Raw genomic sequence first — 18,887 nt, forward strand, 5'->3', positions numbered from 1 at the left:
GCAATAACATCATTTTATTTTTATGGAAGGAAATCCATGGATGAAATCGGGACCGAATCATGACTCATGATTTGGATTGGAACCGAACCGTGAGACTTTTGAATTATGATTGGATTACATTTTCTAAAAATCGTGAGATACGAATTATGATTGGATTCGCAGGAATCCGATCCAATCCAAACTGTGCACAACTCTAATATAGAGATCAAAGATCACTTCTACGGTTAGCAGCCAACCTAGCTAGCTTCCATTTTTTGAGATGAAGAAGCTGAAAAAGACCTTGACCCTTTACAAAAAAGCCTGATCGGGGTGGGTTGTTGAGAAGTTAGGGTATGTAAAACAGCTTGAAAATCATTTCACCGTGGGACATAATGTAACATCTCAATAACCTCGGGAGGGGAGAGATCAATCCTTGTCTTTAGATATGGTTTTCCTTCTCATTTCTTCACCAAAATCGCTTGCCGCTCCGCTCGTCGCCGCACTGCTTTTGGGTTTGCAGTCGCATGGTCGCCGGTGGTTTCATGGGTTGCTGACTTGAGAGCTTGATCAGTAAAGGGCTAGGCAAGAGAAGGGCTGCTCAATGACGGAAGAAAGTGCATTTTTTTTTTGCTTTATTTCATTTTTCGTCAGGATTTAGTTCTATTTTTGTCTGGATTTAGTCCAGTGGTTTATTGGTCATGTGCTTAATATTAGTTTTGTTTTCTACGAATTTGATCTCGCTAGTCGAGTTTGAAATAGAGTTACAGATATTGTGCTCTGATTGCCCTTCCTAATGATTTGTCCGGTCTGTGAAAGCCCATTTTATCCCATGAAATTCCTCACTGTTGTGTAGGTTTTCGCCTCATAGTTGAATATAAAACAGAAGGGTGTAGGGACAAGTTGTTTGAACGACTTAGATACATTTGATCCAAAGGCTGTAGTGTTTCATCCTACTTTCCGGTTAAGTGCCCATGATTTTCACCTAAATCACACAATTGCCATTCACTTCCAATCGAAATGCGTAGTACCGTAGGTATGAGCTAGCACTAGTAGTTGAATATAACTTCTCACATTTGCTTAAAAGAAAAGGAAAGCGTAGACGTGTCCATAGACTCCAAGACCGGCACCGGCTACAGGCAGTTTCGTGGAAGGGAGCCACGTATGAGGTGGGCCCCGTAACGGGACATAGGTGGCCTCTCCTTTTTTATTCTTTATATATTACTCGCTTTTGTGCTCCCAAGTTCCAACCTAAAAAAAAAAAAACCCAAGTATGTGGTGTAGAATTCCCCCAACCCTCTCTCTCTCTCTCTCTCTAAACAAAAAGCGCACGGTGGAGTTCGCCAATCCACCACTAAAATACACCCACTTGGCATCATCCTCTTCCCCTCACTCCAATCCTCGTTCTCCTTCCCCTTTCCATTGCATCGCAGCCTCAAATTAAAACCCCTCCATTTCCGTATTTTCTTCCAAATTAAAATCCACCAAAATTACTCGTGGCTGAGATTTCTCCTGTGGTTGAGCAGTTCTCCCCGTTTTAGCCCTCTCCTCCCCAGACTCCATTCTCTCTCTTCCTCTACTCCTCCATCTACCTCTCTCACTCTCTCTCTCTGTTCTTTACTCTCTCTCTCTCTCTCTCTCTGGAACTCCCAACCCTTATATTTCCTGCCCCTTTGTGTACTTTTGCGTTCTGGTACCAGAAAGCTCGGTGTTTTACGGCGAGCCTTCCGATGAAGTTGGACGAGGCGTGATCGAGTACTGGATCGGTTTCTCTCGGAAGGTACGTTAGGGTTTTGGTTTTTCAAGTGTTTTGAAGGTTGTGTGCGATTAGTGATGCTTTTCTTCTTGTTTGTTCGCTTCGTGAAGGTATTGCAGTAGTCCGGCTTCCTTTTGGTGAGGATTCTGATTAAAGGAAATTTACTGTTAAGTTGTTTCCGATTCAGATAAGCTGTCTCCCTTGCCTTTGCTGTGGATTTGTGATTAATTCACCCGAAAATCGAAAAGTTTTCTCAGGGGCGGCTCCACTGGGGTTTTTAGGGATTCAAGCGAACCTTGGCTTCAAAAAATGTTCAAAGCTTTTATTTTTACTTACGGTTTGATTTTTCTGTAATATTGTCTGCAATTGATTATTAGTGAAATCCAGAGCAAACGAGGATTTGAATTTGTAACTATGTAAGTAAGTAGATCCTATACCTATAGCTTAATAAAACAGAATAAACTAGGCCGGCTAAATTTCAATCAAAATGAATATATCTATCTTATATATTTTTTTGCACGCAAAGTTTTTATTTATTTTTGTCACTGGTGAGCTAAAATCCTGCAGCCGCCCCCGAGGTTTCTCCAGTGGATGGTGATTTTAATCATTGACTGCGAAAACTGAATTTGTTTTTCTCTGGAAGCAGAGTTGGGAGCTCTATACTTGCTGTTACTCCCTTTTAGTAAAAAGATATCAGGTTTTTGTGGTCGAACGCCACAGCTAAGCGATTTCTAGCATACTTGGATGTGGCTAGTGCTGAAAGAAGGCTGTTGTTTTATCCCTTACTCATCAGGGAGGATCTGAAGCAGCGCTAGCTGCCTTTGTCCATTTGCATGGACACCAACTCCTCTGGGGAAGACTTGTTTATTAAGGTTAGAGCATCTCAAACATTAGTGGCTATTTCACTTAGCAAAAGTACATAACAATGTTTTTGATTTTACTCGATTACTACTTCACCTATGTACTCCAACACTACTAGGTGTTTTACCTTGTTAATTACACAAAAAGGTATATCAACACATGCTTTGTGAGATTGTTGATTAACAATTTCTCATTGGTTAAGAAAATTTGCCTAGCCTCTAATGTCTGCCTACATGTGCTAGTCAAACCGGAAATAGGTGAAATGTCTAGTCGAATGACTAGCCTGTTGGAGACACAAAATTAGCCGGTATAAGCATATGGATAACCTGAACCGTTGTTATTTGCAAGTTTCAGTTCCCAATTAAATAATGAAAAATAGAAAGAGAAAGAGAAAGAGAAAGAGAATGAACTTATTGGCCAATACCATGAATTCGATTACGAATTTCGGCTTCCGATATGTGATTTTGGACTACCTTATAATGGCAGGCACGGAAACCATATACGATTACTAAGCAACGCGAACGATGGACGGAGGAGGAGCATAATAGGTTTCTGGAGGCCTTAAAACTCTATGGTCGAGCTTGGCAGCGCATCGAAGGTACTACTTCATTGTCCCTTTGTTCTTCTTTATTTACCCCTTTATGTATTGGTTGATACTAATATTGAGCTGCAAGTTCAACTCAGATTGATCCCCACTTGAATTTTAAAGTTGACTTGTTTCTTTTTTAAAGATCTGGGATCCATGTTTAGTATTATCCGCACAATCTGTTGGGTTTATCCTATTGGAATTGGAATAGAGTTTAGAGAATTTTTTGTGATGTATGCGTTCTCTTAATTGGAAATTCTCTTGCTCTTGTTTTGGTTTTTTCTGCCTGGTGGTGCGCAGAACATATAGGAACCAAGACTGCTGTGCAGATCAGAAGTCATGCACAGAAATTCTTTACAAAGGTCAATCGGTAGCTTCTCTCCTATGCTTATACAGAAAATAAACTCCGCTTCTCATTGCTAGGTCTTGCAATAACGCAAATGAACGAAATTCGTCACTTAATCTACCCTTTGACCTACTGTTCACTTGTTACCACCATTGTTTTTGTTTCCATTTAGTTCCATCAAGTGCATCGGATCTTGGTTTGTTGTCGTATATATACAGAATATTCTGGGAGCTGCTGTTGGTACTCATAAGTTTCGTTGTTGTTACTACCTTGAAATATGCTCCTGAATGTTATATTGTGTTTTCATGATCTCAATTTGATGGTAAAGTAGCTTTTGCGGGAGTATGCTATTTTCCAGGGAACGTTCTGCATACTAAAAGTCGATAAGGGTGATTCTTAGCAGTTGGATGCAGAAATGTTGGACAGCCGATCCACTGTGAGACATGTTTTTTTACTATTCAAGTAATTCCAAGACGTGTTAATGGAATAGATTAGTTATTGCATCTTCATACATGTTTGTTTCGGGGGAGGGGGGGGAGTAGGGGAAAGGGGTGAGAAGGGTGGAGGAAAAGAGAGAGCATGCTAGAAAGTTCTAAAGGCCGAAAAATGAAATGTCATATATACTAGGGCATTTTATGGCTATTGATGATCATGTGTGGACTCATATGATGGAGATAATGCAATCTTAGTTTGATCATGAGACGTTTGGTCATAGGCTGAGGTTTGGCTCTCCATATTTTTGTCTAAAGTGTTGATTCACGTGCTCACTATCCTTGTGGATTGATTTTTGCTTAAGACGCCGTATTTTGATATTGATTTTCTACGACAAAAAAGAGGAGCTAGTGTCGGACAGTCGGAGGAAAAGGCTACGTGGAGTATGTGTGATAGCTTCCAATTGTCTAATAACGAAAATAAATTGCATCATGTAAAATCCTAGTTGAAATGTAGCATGGTCATTGACAATCGTGCATACATCTACATGAACCTATGAATGGATTATTATTGGGATATATATATATATATATATATATATATATATATATATATATATCAGGAATTTTCAAGTGAGGGATCCCTCATTTTAACAAAATGAGGGACTTTCATTTTCCGATCAAATTTTGAAAATCCGAACCGTTGAATGTGTGCAGAACGTAATTTTAAGGGTCCCCGCGAGAAATCAGCAAAAAAAATGACCAGGAAGGGCGTCATCCGAGCAGTTTTTTTTGAACCGTTCAATGAAAACTGCTCGGATGAAGCCCTTCCCGGTCATTTTTTTTGTTGATTTTTCACGGGGACCCTTAAAATCACATTCTGATCACTTTGAGCGGCTCGGATCAACGAAATTCAATCGGGAAGGGGAGTCCCGCATTTTAATAAAATGAGGGATCCCTCACCGGAACCTAACTCTATATATATATATATATATATATATACAGTCATTTTCAAATGAGGAGGACCTCTCCATTTCTCCCATTTTCTGTTCGAATTTTAATGATCCGAGCTGTTCAATGTGTTCAGAACGTGATTTTAAGAGTACCCGCGATGAATTAGCAAAAAAAATGATCGGGAAGGGCTTCATCCGAGCAGTTTTTATTTGAACCGTTTGATAAAATATAAACAAAAACTACTCGGATGAAGCCTTTCCGGTCATTTTTTTTTGCTGATTTCTCGCGGATATCCTTAAAATCACGTTCTGAACACATTGAGCGGCTTGGATTATCAAAATTCTATTGGGAAAGGGAGGTTCTTATTTTATTAAGTTAAGGTGCTCCGTAGGAGAAGGAAACTATATATATATATACACACGTGGCGGTTCTAGGGACACCTAAAAAAACACCATATAGTTCCCGATCAAATTTTGATGATCTGAGCTGTTCAATGTCTATGCAGTTTTTCATAAAACAGTTTTTGTCAGCATTTATGAAAAACTGCTCAAAACAAGCACTTTTCGGTCATATTTTTTGCTAATTTCTCACGGACACTTTTAAAATCACTTTTTAAACACAATGAACGGTTAGGATCATAAAATTTTGTTCGGGATCTATGCGATTGAGATTCAAGGTGTTTTTTTAGGTGTTTAATTGGTTGTCTACGGAACCGCCCCGATATACATACATATATGTATATATATATATATATATATATACACATATAGTCCCCTTCTTATAAGGACTACCTTATTTTAATAAAATGCTCCATTTTCTGATCAAATTTTGATGATCTGAGCCGCTCAATGTGTTCAGAACGTGATTTTTAGGGTACCCGCGAGAAATCAGCAAAAAAAAAGACCGGGAAGGGCTTCATCCGAGTTGTTTTTGTTTGTTTTTTATCTAACGGTTCAAATAAAAACTGCTCAAATCAAGCCCTTTCCAGTCATTTTTTTTGCCAATTTCTCGCGGGTATCCTTAAAATCACTTTCTGATCACATTGAGCGGCTCGGATCATCGATATCAGATCGGGAAAGGCGAGAAATGGGAGGTCCGCATATAAGGTTCTTACTAGAAGATTTCTGTATATAGTATATATATATATACATATATATGTATATATACATATATACGGGGAGGTTCCGGGGACACTTAAAAAAAACCCTTAAAAAAACACTCCAAATCTTAATCTCATAGTTTCCGATCAAATTTTAATGATCCGAGCCATTCAATGTGTTCAGAACGTGATTTTAAGAGTGCCCGCGAGAAACTGGCAAAAAAACTAACCGGGAAGGGCTTGATTTGAGCAGTTTTTTATTGGACCGTTCAATAAAGTTCAATAAAAAATTGTTCGGATGAAGCCCTTCCCGGTTTTTTTTTTTGCTGATTTCTCGCGGGCACCCTTAAAATCACGTTCTGATCACATTGAGCGGCTCGGATCAACAAAATTCGATCAGAAACTATGAAGTGTTTTTTTAAGTGTACCCGGAGCCGTCCCGATATTTATATATATACATATATTAGTTCCCTTCTTATAAGGACTACCTTATTTTAATAAAATGCAGACCTCCCTTTCCCGATCAAATTTCGATGATCCGAGCCGTTCAATGTCTTCAGAACGTGATTTTAAGGGTACCAGCGAGAAATCAGTAAAAAAAAAGACCAGGAAGAGCTTCATCCGAGCAGTTTTTGTTTATTTTTTATCTAATAGTTCAAATAATAACTGCTCAAATCAAGCCCTTTCCGGTCATTTTTTTTACCGATTTCTCACGGAAACCCTTAAAATCACGTTCTGAACACATTGAGCGGCTCGGATCATCGAAATCCGATCGGGAAAGGCGAGAAATGGGAGGTCCGCATATAAGGTCCTCATTTTAAGGTCCTTACTTGAAAATTTCTGTTTATATATATATATACATCACTCAGGATCCAATGAGGGATCCCGCACGGGCTTACCGTGCGGGACTCCCCTTTCCCGATCGAATTGCGACGATCCGAGCCGCTTAAAGTGTGCAGAACGTGATTTTAAGGGTACCCACGAGAAATCGGCAAAAAAAATGATCGGGAAGGGCTTGATCCGAACAGTTTTTTACTGAACCGTTCAATAAAAAATTGTTCGGATGAAGCCTTTTCCGATCATTTTTTTGCTGATATCTCGCGGGTACCCGTAAAATCACGTTCTGATCACTTTGAGCGGCTCGGATCGTTGTAATTCGGTCGGGAAAGGGGAGTCCCGCACGGTAAGGCCGTGCGGGATCCCTTAGGAGATCCGGAGTGTGTGTGTGTGTGTGTGTGTATATATATATATATATCTACTGATTCAATAGTCGGGTTTATAGTTTGACCCAAAGTTTACTATTGCTTTGATTCTGGACTGGCACTTTTATTATTTTACGAAATCAACTTCTGGAAAGGTGTTCTTGCTCTGGTGTTCAAAGGGATCGCCTTAAGGGCCTGTTTTGAGATTGGAAAGGCGTTCTTGCTCTGGGGCATCTTTATGGTTTGTACTGGATTTTCAACTTTATTTTAGTTGCATATACTGTTGGAAGGTTGAAGTTTTCTATAATTTTGGCTTTGGTACATTCAGCATCGTCTTCTCGTTACTATCTAAATTGGTCGCTATCTTGTCATAAGTAGATCTTTATCCTCCATGACAAGGAAAGGCGACACATTAATTAAGTTCTTACTTAGTGGACTTGTATTGTTGTTTTTGGGCTATGTTGAGGATAATCGTGATTGAGGCGGACAATAAATCCTATGTTCGAACCTCATGCCTAGTGATAATTAAAATACGTGCACTTGTTCGACCCACTTGTAGAGGAGAGGTGAGTTCTGGTGAGTTGATGATATAAATAATAAAGTTGCTATTCGATCTAATAGCTTAAGCTTTTAGATCAATTGGTGATTAACAATTCTATGCGTTAGATTAGATAGGTTTGTAGATAGCATATGCATTTCACAATTGTTGTTAAGTGTTTATTTTGCAGCTTGTAGTTACAACTCTTTCATTGCCCATAGAGCTTATGATCCTTTGTGTCTTGCATTTTGGGGTTAGAAATGAGTCTGCTGACGTTGTATTGGGAGGTTTTGTCTGAGCATTTCTAGTGGGAGACCGTTAGTGTGTAGATTCCTAGATACAATGGACCATCCCTTACTTGAAACCTGTTTGCGTTTTCATCCTTGTTCGAGATGTGTTTGACTTTTGGAATGTGTTTAGATGAGTAAGATAGTGTTTGATTTGACCTTGGGTGTTCAATCCTTCTTGGCAAACAATCAAGAAGTTGATTTGCGGTGCAGCCAAAATAATCCTAGAATGAACGAGTATAAGTAGGAAAATAGGATACATGAAAGAGATCAAACAGAAACTTGGCTGCTCCAGTGGGCTTCCAAGCCGCTTGAGATGAGTTTTGTTAGATAGCTTGATATACATTGTTGGGCCCATTTCCTAACAGCTTAAGCTTCTGGGATTACTGGTAATAGAGCTCTGGTTGGGAGAGGTCTTGGGTTCAAGTCTCTTTGTTTGCATTTTGTCTTCTGTATGCATTTTGCTTTTCCCCTTCGTATTAAGTTTCTCTCTTTCTATGAAAATTTGCATCTTCCACGTGCAAGACGGGGTTGCACGTGAGAGAGGGTATTAGATAGCTTGATATACATTGTTGGACCCATTTCCTAACAGCTTAAGCTTTTGGGACTACTGGTAACTTAACAAGTTTCACCAGATTGTGCAGTTTTGACTTTCGACATGGCAGCATAAGTGTTTTGGCAGCTTGACCAGAAGGCAGCGATTTTGAGTTCTCTGATTTGAGAAACGGGCGAAATATATTTGTTTTTCTCCTTAGGACCTTCTGATTATAAATATCAGCCGAGGGTAAAGCCAAACATCGACTAAAACTTCATTAAGACCTTGGTGGTTTCTGAGAGTGCCTTTAGCTCAAAATCAAACTCAAGGATGGTATACTTGGATTCAACCACCCGTTAGTGGACTGTGGGATTGGTCTTCTGGGGACTAGTCGAGGTGCGCGTAAGCTAGCTCGGATACTAAAAAATGAAGAGAGAGTTGAATTTGATTAGGAAAAATAAACGAAAAAATCGGATACCCTAGATATAAAAAAAAAGAGTTGAATTCGACCAGGAAAAATAAATGAAAAAGGGACAAGTCATGCGTAAGCACTCAACATAGGGACTCAATTCATCTTGTTGGATGAAGACCATGGGAAAATGGAACATGTTAAACTATCACCAGGAGAACTACGAAAAAAAATTGTACAGAAAAGGAAAAAGGTAAACAGGATACAGGAACGGCCAGCATATGCCTTTGTTTATAATTTATATCTTCTAGTTTTCCACATATAAAGAGAGAAATATTTTGCAAAATTACGACACAAATGGATATTTGTACTTTTATTTTGGTGGAGCTGGATTCTTTGATGACAAACCCTTTTTTGCTGGTTGCCTATAGAGTTTTCAAGAGAGCTCGGGCTTTTAGTTCCAGCAACAATTGACATAATATAACGTTGTAATATGTTTCATTTGTATGAAATTGCTATTTGCAATTTGGTCCTACTTCATTCTTCTAAAAATTGTGTTTTGGTCCCCGGCATATACAAAATAATCCCACTGTATCCTTCCTGGATCCCCACCATAGCTGAACCGCATGTGGTAATGAAAAAATAAAAATCTAGATATGTATTTTTTTTTGAGCGGCAATCTAGATATGTATTTGGTTGTACCTGATATGTATTGGGCCACTTCGGGCACATATTTGTATTGGATACTCATACTGCACCATTTGAGAGAATCCATGCTTCATAGGTGAGCTATAATTTGCTAAGTGGTCCCTAACAATCTTTAGACACGTATCCGTACTAGATACTGGTGCGACACCATTTTAGAATATCTGTGCTGTATAGGTGAGCTATAATTTTCTAAAATGGTCCCCGGCAATATGATAGGTTGGAAGTCTCTAATATCCGATGCTACCCCTTTCTTAAGTACTATTCTCTCTGTTCCATAATTATAGTCCTTAAAGAAAAGTTGTGCCGTTTTTCATATAAAAGCACAAAGCACTTTTGCATACACGTGTTCAATTTTTTCCACACCAATTTGAAGATCTTTAAAAATTTGATGTGAAAAAAATTGAAAAATTATGCATAGAAGGGCTTTATTTTTTGACCCGAAAAATAGCACAAATTTTCGTACTGACTATCAATATGGAATGGAGCGAGTAAAGCGATAGAAGTGGCACTCAAATTATCTCTATTTCCCCACATCCCTATTTTCTGCAATGCAAGAGTACCGAACTGCCATCTGGGTTGAGCTTTTGCAGTACTCTCAAGATCAGTTTCTTTTGATATGGTTTTTGCGAAACCAGAAAAACCAAATAATAGATCATTTGAACTGACATAGTTGAGTTACTATCACTGGTTCACATTCTGTTTAGCTTTTTTCCACTCAAGATAAACCCTTGTAGCTGACTCACAGCTCACCAGTAGTTGCATATTACCTTGATCATGCCTGCATGCCACAAGTAGCATTTTAAGGCCACTATATTATACTTGATATCTTGGCATTCATAGCTGAATTGATATGCATGACTCCTGAATTTACCTTATTTCTTCCTTTTGTTTCTTTTGTTGGTTATGCTTTTGAAGTGACTCATCTGTTCAATCTAGAAAAGTGGGGCTGGTTTGGCCGCACGGTACTGCTTGGTCAAACCACCCAAGTTTTGGTTAAACTGTATCATGAAACATTGGAACTGGACTATGCAACTTTGATTTGGTTTTTCCATGAAAACTTAGTTGAGTTGACGTATTCATAAACAAATGTGATTAACTGTTGGTTGATATGAGTGAAGCCTTGAGTAAAAATAAAACCCATGAAAGCATATAGGTACCCGAAGTGAACATATCATACTAGAAAAACGTAGACCATGGACTCCACTTCCGAAATTGTTTCACACTCAGAAGATGAACCCTTCAGATGGGGTTTTCAAGGTAGGTACATCTGGATGGAGGTCAAATATTTGAATCCTGCGAAGTACTAATAAATTTACAAGAAAATTTTACTTTGTGCTTAAGGTTAAGAAAACTGATCTATTTCAGAAGTTGCAGTACCACTCTAACTGGCAAAGATTACATTCAATGAGCCATTTGCCTGCTGATGGAGACTCTTTTCTGTGACAAGAAGTAAACTGTACTATTGGCCTGTTGAGAAGTAATAGGCTTTCCTGAAATTTATAGTTAACTTGTGCAGGTATAGTGTTAAATCTTCAGCACTAATGAAAATGAAGCTGGCCTATTGATATTTATTAAGTCTGTCATAGGTGTGCTTTCTGAATATGCTCAAGAAACTTTCTTCCACTTGCTTCTAGACTTCTTTGGGAGACATTAGTCATATCAAAGTGAGTTTAGTCTTTAACGTAAGCTGACTCAGTCCTCAGTCCCACTCTCCTTTCTGCAACATTCCCTAGACCAGGCTATATGGTATTTGGTTAACCCTCATTAACACACAAAGTCTCTTAATTAGTTGCATTGAATTCACAGTACACATTTTGTTTCATAACAATAACCAGTCAACCATATGCCGACAAATTGAATAATTGTTTTGTTGACATGCTTCGATTTGACTGCTACTGCATGAAATTCGTCTACTTTGTTTTTATACTCACAATTTTGGTTTGATCTCCAGTTGGAGAAGGAAGCTCTTGGAAAAGGAGTTCCAATACGACAAGCTCTTGACATAGAGATTCCTCCTCCACGCCCCAAAAGGAAACCAAGCAATCCTTATCCTCGAAAGACTGGTGTGGGAACAGCCACTCCCCAGGTGGGAGCTACTGATGGCACTAATTCATCGGTTTCTTCTTTCTTCACTGGTAAACAACTACTGGACTTGGAGAGAGAACCCCTTCCTGAGGTATACATGTCCCCCCCTGCATACTTTCTGTTGTCACTGTTTTTCTTTAAGGTTGTTTTGTGAGTTATGGAACCATTTCTTATTTACTATTTGCTTGTATGTGCTTTTTTGTATTTTTGAATTTTTTTTCTGAAATTCTTCAGCCTATTTGTTGTTATTTAGAAACCTGGTGGAGATGAAAAGCCAGGAAATATAACAGAGGACGAGGATAAGGGCAATTGCTCTGAAGTTTTGACCCTTTTCCAAGAAGCTCCATGTGCTTCATTCTCTTCGGCAAACGAAGATTCCATGCAAAAACATGTGGGACCCCAAAATTCTTGCTCTTTCAGGGAGTTTGTGCCAATGGTTGTATGTGACCATGATGAAACAAATGAATCTTATGTCACTGCTGAGCCCAAAGGAAATCATAAGTTAGTTAAACAAATTGCGACGCAGACGTTTCAGAGTAATGGAACAAATGACACCTCAACCATTGAGAACTCTAACTCACCGCATGAGAAATCGGTCCAAAGCAATAAAGCACAAGAAATGAACCACCCTGTAAATTTTGGTGCACATAATTACCCTAGACATGTTCCTGTGCATGTTGTAAATGGGAGCCTTGGAACTATCAATCAAAATGTCTCTCCTGATATGCCATACCGAGAATCCATATTTCACCAAATGGGAGGAATTCAAGGAAACCCTAACCCATTAACAAATCCTGCTGCATCTGCAACTTCAACTGCAACCACTGACCATATCAAAACTCATCAATCACTTCCTCCTTTTCATCCTCTTTCCACCCCCATCCACAACAATCAAGGTGACTACCAAACATACCTCCAAGTTTCATCCGCCTTTTCAAGTCTGCTTGTATCTACTTTGTTGCAAAACCCAGCTGCCCATGCGGCAGCAAGCTTTGCTGCTGCATTCTGGCCGCCTCCTGCTAGTATTGAAGCCTCTACAAATTCTCCAGTTGGTATTTTAGGAGGTTTTCCATCAAGGCAAGCGGACCCACCTCCTAGTATGGCAGCTATTGTTGCCGCTACAGTAGCGGCTGCAACTGCCTGGTGGGCATCCCATGGACTGCTACCTTTGTGCGCTCCTTTTCACAATGGATTTAACTGCACTCCTGCTTCAGTTACAGCAACTCAAGTAGATGCAGGTCCCACTGCAACATGCACCAACGGTACAAGAGAGAATACTCCTCGTGATCTTCCCTTGCAAAATCAACAGCTGGACACGGAATTTTCTGAAGCTGTGCAAGAACAAAATTCAGCTTCTAAATCACCGACTTTGTCGTCATCTGACTCTGGGGAAAGCGAAGGAGCAAAACCAAAAACGGGGTTAACTGCTGCTAATCAGGACAACGCTGCAGTGGTAGATGAGCTCCCCGATTCGAACAAGACAAAGGGCAGAAAACCGGTGGATCGTTCTTCTTGTGGTTCCAATTCTGGCAGTGATTTTGAGACTGATGCTTTAGAGAAGCATGAGAATGATAAGGAAGAATTAAAAGAAGCTGATGTAAGCCTTCCAGCTTGTGACTTTGGTAATCGCCGTTGTAGACCCTCCAGCAGCACTAATGATTCATGGAAGGAGGTCTCTGAAGAGGTAACCGAAAATATTTGCTCTATGCTTTACTTCCTGACTTCGGTGTTACATGGACTGTTTTAAATAGGTAACGTACCCATGTCAGACATTCGACAGCTGGACAAAGATGGGATCTGTGTCAAACATGCTTAGTTGACATTCATTTAGCATGCATAGTTTGTAATTTGATTTCAGCTTAAGATATGCATAAAATTTCTACCTTTGCATGAAATCCCGTAAAGCACCTTTTGAATACCATTTATCCAATTAAACAGAAAAAAACTATTGTAGCATGCATATGAAAATTGTGGACACGTGTCCTTGAAATGAAATTAAGTTAAATATGACATTTGGACACATAACTCTACACCCATACCTGGGCAAGTAACGTAGAGTGAATTTACTGCTTTTTTCGTTTTCTGTTTAATATTAGTCTCTTGCAGGGGCGGTTGGCCTTCCGAGCACTCTTTTCTAGACAAATATTGCCGCAAAGCTTTTCACCTCCACAAGATACCGAGAATAATTGGTATCAAATGAATGAAAAGGACATGCAGAACACAGATGAGAAAGCTGAAGATGCATCATCACCGTTGTGGGGGTCTTGTTCCATTCATCACCCTGCAGTGAACAGCTCCAGTGCATTATTGAGAGGCCAAAAAGATGGCGAAGAGGGATGGCTGAGAATGGAGCTCGGGCTTGGGAAGCTCAAGCATTGCCGAACAGGGTTTAAGCCGTATAAAAGGTGTTCAGTGGAAGCCACGGAGAGCAAGGTGGCAAGTGTCAGCAGCCAAGGTGAAGAGAAAGGCCCCAAGCGATTACGCTTGGAAGGAGTGGCTTCAATTTGATATGTGTTGAGTGACGCATGCTATTCCCAAGGGAAACCTTTGTGAGTGCGCGTCCTTTGTATTCTAGCCCCTTCCTTATTTTCTTTTATAGCGTCGATTAATTTGTCTAGTCGTGAAGCTCATGAAACTTTGTCATGTATCCGTGTGTACTATAGCCTTTACGTGTATTTTTCCTTGTGTTATTTGGAAGCACTTTAAAACTCCTTTGACCAGAAAATAATTGTTGTGAAATGAATTGCCTCTTCCCCTCCAAATAGATGTCTGTTCTAGTTAGAAAAATAAAACCTCTCTCTCTCTCTCTCTCTCTCTCTCTCTCTCTCTTGTTTGAGTTGTTCTTGTTATATTCCTATGTACTTTTCTCACCCAAGCCCAGTTTAATATACGCAATTGTTTCCTATGTCCAAGGGGGTGCTACGAAGCTCTCCTAGAAATGACTTTTTTTATGCCAGAACTTGGTCGCAGAGGATTTTATGCTTCGTAAATCATTTTTTTCTTCAAATTTTGCGGTTTTGTTTCATATTCAGGGGAAGTAATGGATGCTAGCATTGTAGAAATTCAGAAGCGAAAGAGATGAAACTCTCAAATACAGAGGATGATTGATAAAGCAGTTACCTTATAATTAATGCCGACTTATATTTGGTTAAGTGTGGCATGAGGTCTTTACCGGTTAGTTACTTGGGCAAAAAGATTTGGTAGAGCTCTGGAGACATATTTAGCTCTTTATCAGCTTATATACATAAAAGCTGGGATTTTGAAGGCACACTTTCCAAAGCTAATTTTGGTGGAGCATGGAAGAAGAATGGGCTGCTGGGATTGGTGTTATTGTCAGAGAATGTATGGGGGAGTTACTGCCTCATTTACACAATGTATATAGTGTCAAAAATGCTACCTATGCGTTCCAAAGTGCTTGAATCGGATACAAACGTGTTTGGAGTCGGTGGATGTGTATGAACCCCGTACTACCGTGTGGAACTCACTTGCATTGTTCGATTCCAGACATGCCTATGTAGGGATATGCGCATCTTCGACTGTGTCGTAGCATCACATACCATTGCCTGTTGAATGTGATCGTCTGAATTCAGTTCACTAGATAGGGAATTGCTTGTCTGACCATCTTACAAAGGGATTTGTGTCACTGTTGTTAAAGGGCAGCTTGTGCGGATGGAAGATGTTCCAATCTCCTCATCTCAAAGTCTGAGGCTTGTGATTGGCCCATTCGTAATCTATCAGATCAATGTGATTTTGGGATTGATTTTCTCAATAAGCTTTAAAAAGTAGTAAGTGTTTTCAATCAATGAAGTGTTCTTGGAAAAGGCCCACAAGCAGCCTTAAGTGACCTTAACCTAAAAGGCCCACAAGCAGCCTTAAGTGACCTTAAACCTAAAGAGGATTCAAATCCTTTGGATTTTCTGCTGTCACTTTCATTTTCAATGTAATGAACTCACCAACGAAATTAGTATTTTTTATAATCCGGAACTAACTCTACGAATTGCAATCCTAGGTCTCGTAGCTAAACCGTAGATCGCTTTTTGTTGATACTTATATGACATTCCGGTGCGTAACTGTAATTAACAGTGAGATCTATGAAACTCGTAACATATCTTATCAATCACAACCTGGGATCATACTCATGTACCCTACACCGCTTATTGTTTATGTTAGTGTACTGTATATATGTAACTAGCATTAGATCCAAGCTTGATAACAGTGGTGTCCCATGCGACCCATGCACATTTCTTTTTGTGCCACTAATCTAACACCTCCAACAAGGTATTGCTAGTCCTATAACATGATATTTGGGCACTCACTCAAAGGTTGAATTTGAACTCTCCTTTTTATTCTAGGCTATGTATATCTTGGTAAATCTGTACCGGTTATCCAACATGGCTTATCTCCATAAGAAAAATAATTGGGCGTTCTTGAAATATTACCATCATGTGATGCTCAGCACCACACATTGTTATAGGGTCTACACTTAAGTGTATAAATCTCACATAAATATATAGTTATGGAAATTATTGAGACATCGCGCCACTGAATAATAATTACTCCTCCTTCTAGCACTCAAATATCACAATTTACACCATCCACTATCGCTAAAAAAAATAAAATTTGTGCGCACTCTCAGTTATGCAAATTTTCCATTCTAAGAAAGACTTGTATTTTTGTAATTTTTTGGCCGAAGTAAATCAGCTTAATGAACATTAATCAGTTACAAAAACTAGATAGAGTAACATGAAGTTGTAAATAAAGTCAAACACATCTGATGTCTCACTCATTGTCAGTAGGGAAAGTTGGTGAAAAGCACATAGAAACCACATGTAGTTCATTGTTATTTCTCATACTTGAGGGGACATCCATCATTATGACAAACCTAAGGGGTATATGTCCGTGAAATTCACCAAAAAGAATTAGACCAGCAAATGACCTCCTTCTCCTCCCCCAGAGAGAGAGAGAGAGAGAGAGAGAGAGAGAAGCAAAAAACCCAACAGATCGAGGAGGAAATGATCATGAGGATGCCAGCCAGCTATCCAGCCATTTGTTTGTGGGGTGTGGGGGTGTGTAATTGTGTCTCTACGGTATAGCTAGCTAGCTAAGAGTGTGGTGGTCCTCCTCCTACATGCACTGATGCACCCATGGGTCGCCTTTAATACATACTCCTACTACCATACCAGATACGTGTGTTCGTATATGTACAAGTAACATTTATACACACAATTACTACTGTATCATTAATGGTCCTCACCTGGAAAATTTCACCAAATTGTAAACAAGCAAAGTACTTAAACAGCTTTGTTCTACTGTATTATTTTACATAGATCATTAGCTAGCTAGAATTAATTGGAAGCCAAGGTCCCCTCCTCTTTAACATAATACTAATACTTTTTCTTCTCGTTCGACTGCCAGAGGTGTCCAGACCAGCTTACGCGCACCTCAACTAATTTCCTCTTCGATCCAGTCAAAGACAAGACATTCGTTCGTCCTGAGACTAGGGAATTCATAAAAAGTTAACCCCAATAATCGAAAATCCTGATCAATTGTTTGGGAATCAAATTTACCAATCAACCGGGCCTAACCCTTGGGCTCCTCTTTCATATACTACTAAAACTTGTGTGGGTATGTATGTATATATATATACACACACTTATACTATGCATATATAGATACGTAGATGGAGAGAGGTCGGTCCCATGGCTATAGGGCATAGCGACATGAGAGGCTTTGGATAGGTTTCATCTTTTTTCTTTAATTAAAGTGCACCACCACCACTGCCCTCGCTGTACAAACCTGCTATTCTAATTCTAAACATTCGCAACAGTATTGGGTCCATATCTTCTATATAATTAAAGTACCCCCTCAATGAATACTAAATATATATAACTACTTTAGTTCAGCTTGATATCGATCTTGTGAATATTGTCTCGTGCATTTCCCTGCGTATACGAAAGTGTTGATGAACTAGACTTGAACCATAGTTACTGTAGACAAGGTAGGTCATGTACGGAGGCGTTTTGAAAAAAAAAAAGAGATTGCGCAACAATAAGAACAATCACGAACATGTATGAACTAGAGGTACTCTCTTTACGAATATACAATAATGAGATAAATCATAATTTTCATTAATTCAATCATAAATTAACAACTACTGAGTCCTAAGACTTACAACTCAATTTATAATAACCTAGAAATACTAAAAAGGAAACTGAAATAATGAAAAACTAAATCTATGTCTTGGAGAACAAGAAAATAATAAAAAGGGTAGTAGAATAAACCTAATTAAGAAAGCCTAATATTCCGGGTAATTTATGCTAAAACAGAAAGATTCTTAATAGACTACTAAATTCAAAATAATAAATTTAAATTCCTATATTTCTAAAATATCGATCTGTATCATCCTCTCCCGCTTGAAAAAACTCATCCTTGAGTTTCCATAGCCTGAAATAATTTGATAAGTCGTTTCTTGTCGCATCAACCTTGTATCTCAAATTAATTTTTCCAAACTGAAACTGTTAAAAAGAGTCTTGAAAAATTAAAGCAACAATGTCCTTTCCAACTTGCTCCAAGAACGCAATTCAAAAATTCTTCTTCAAAGCAGCTTCAATATATTTCCAAAAAGGATCCTCAAATACATCACTTTGGTCAACTTCACAATCTTCAAGCATTGTGACTTCTTCCTTTTGTAATATTTTTAGATTTTTTTTTTGTAATTTTTTTCACCGGTTCTTCGTCAAAAGTTGGTGATTTACTCTAATCTACAATTGGATTTGGAATAATATTTTATGCGAATGACCACTCAGTGATAGCTTCATCGACCATTGTCCTCCCCCTTAGGCCTCGACTAATGGTTACCAAAAAAGGTTTGGTGATAGAAACATCATCCGACACCTCATTTGACACCTCATCCTCTTTTGAAAACCGAGGTTGAATCGGACGACGGCAAGGCAAGTTTCCACCAACAGACAAGGCAGCAATCTGATCGGTCAGCGCTCCAAAATCCTCCTCCATCCGCTGCTCAAGTTATTGAAACCTCTCCTCCATTCGTGCTTCTCTTGTAGCTTTACTTCGTTCATACACATCTTCGGCGACAACATAACGAACTCATTGT

The 18,887-nt window shown here is 39.1% G+C and overlaps 1 protein-coding gene across 8 annotated transcripts; it reads left to right on the plus strand.

Annotated features, from left to right (window-relative positions):
• The first annotated feature begins 1,372 nt into the window (after positions 1–1,372).
• LOC131307777 (protein LATE ELONGATED HYPOCOTYL) lies at positions 1,373–15,370 on the plus strand. 8 transcript variants are annotated; one of them, XM_058334491.1, is made up of 9 exons: positions 1,396–1,756; positions 1,843–1,869; positions 2,379–2,604; positions 3,080–3,191; positions 3,480–3,541; positions 11,640–11,864; positions 12,027–13,457; positions 13,880–14,322; positions 14,806–15,370. In XM_058334491.1, exons 3-8 carry the CDS (start codon positions 2,566–2,568, stop codon positions 14,279–14,281), a joined length of 2,271 nt encoding a protein of 756 aa, XP_058190474.1. In that variant the 5' UTR covers positions 1,396–1,756; positions 1,843–1,869; positions 2,379–2,565; the 3' UTR covers positions 14,282–14,322; positions 14,806–15,370. The 8 variants fall into 8 exon arrangements, with proteins under 8 accessions (XP_058190447.1, XP_058190474.1, XP_058190482.1 ...); XM_058334499.1 differs by having other exon boundaries at positions 14,833–15,370; XM_058334464.1 differs by lacking the exon at positions 14,806–15,370 and having other exon boundaries at positions 1,373–1,756; positions 1,843–1,898; positions 13,880–14,535.
• The last annotated feature ends 3,517 nt before the right edge of the window (positions 15,371–18,887 follow it).

The sequence above is a fragment of the Rhododendron vialii genome, chromosome 1a (genome assembly GCF_030253575.1).
Source record: "Rhododendron vialii isolate Sample 1 chromosome 1a, ASM3025357v1".
NCBI classification, from domain to species: domain Eukaryota; kingdom Viridiplantae; phylum Streptophyta; class Magnoliopsida; order Ericales; family Ericaceae; genus Rhododendron; species Rhododendron vialii.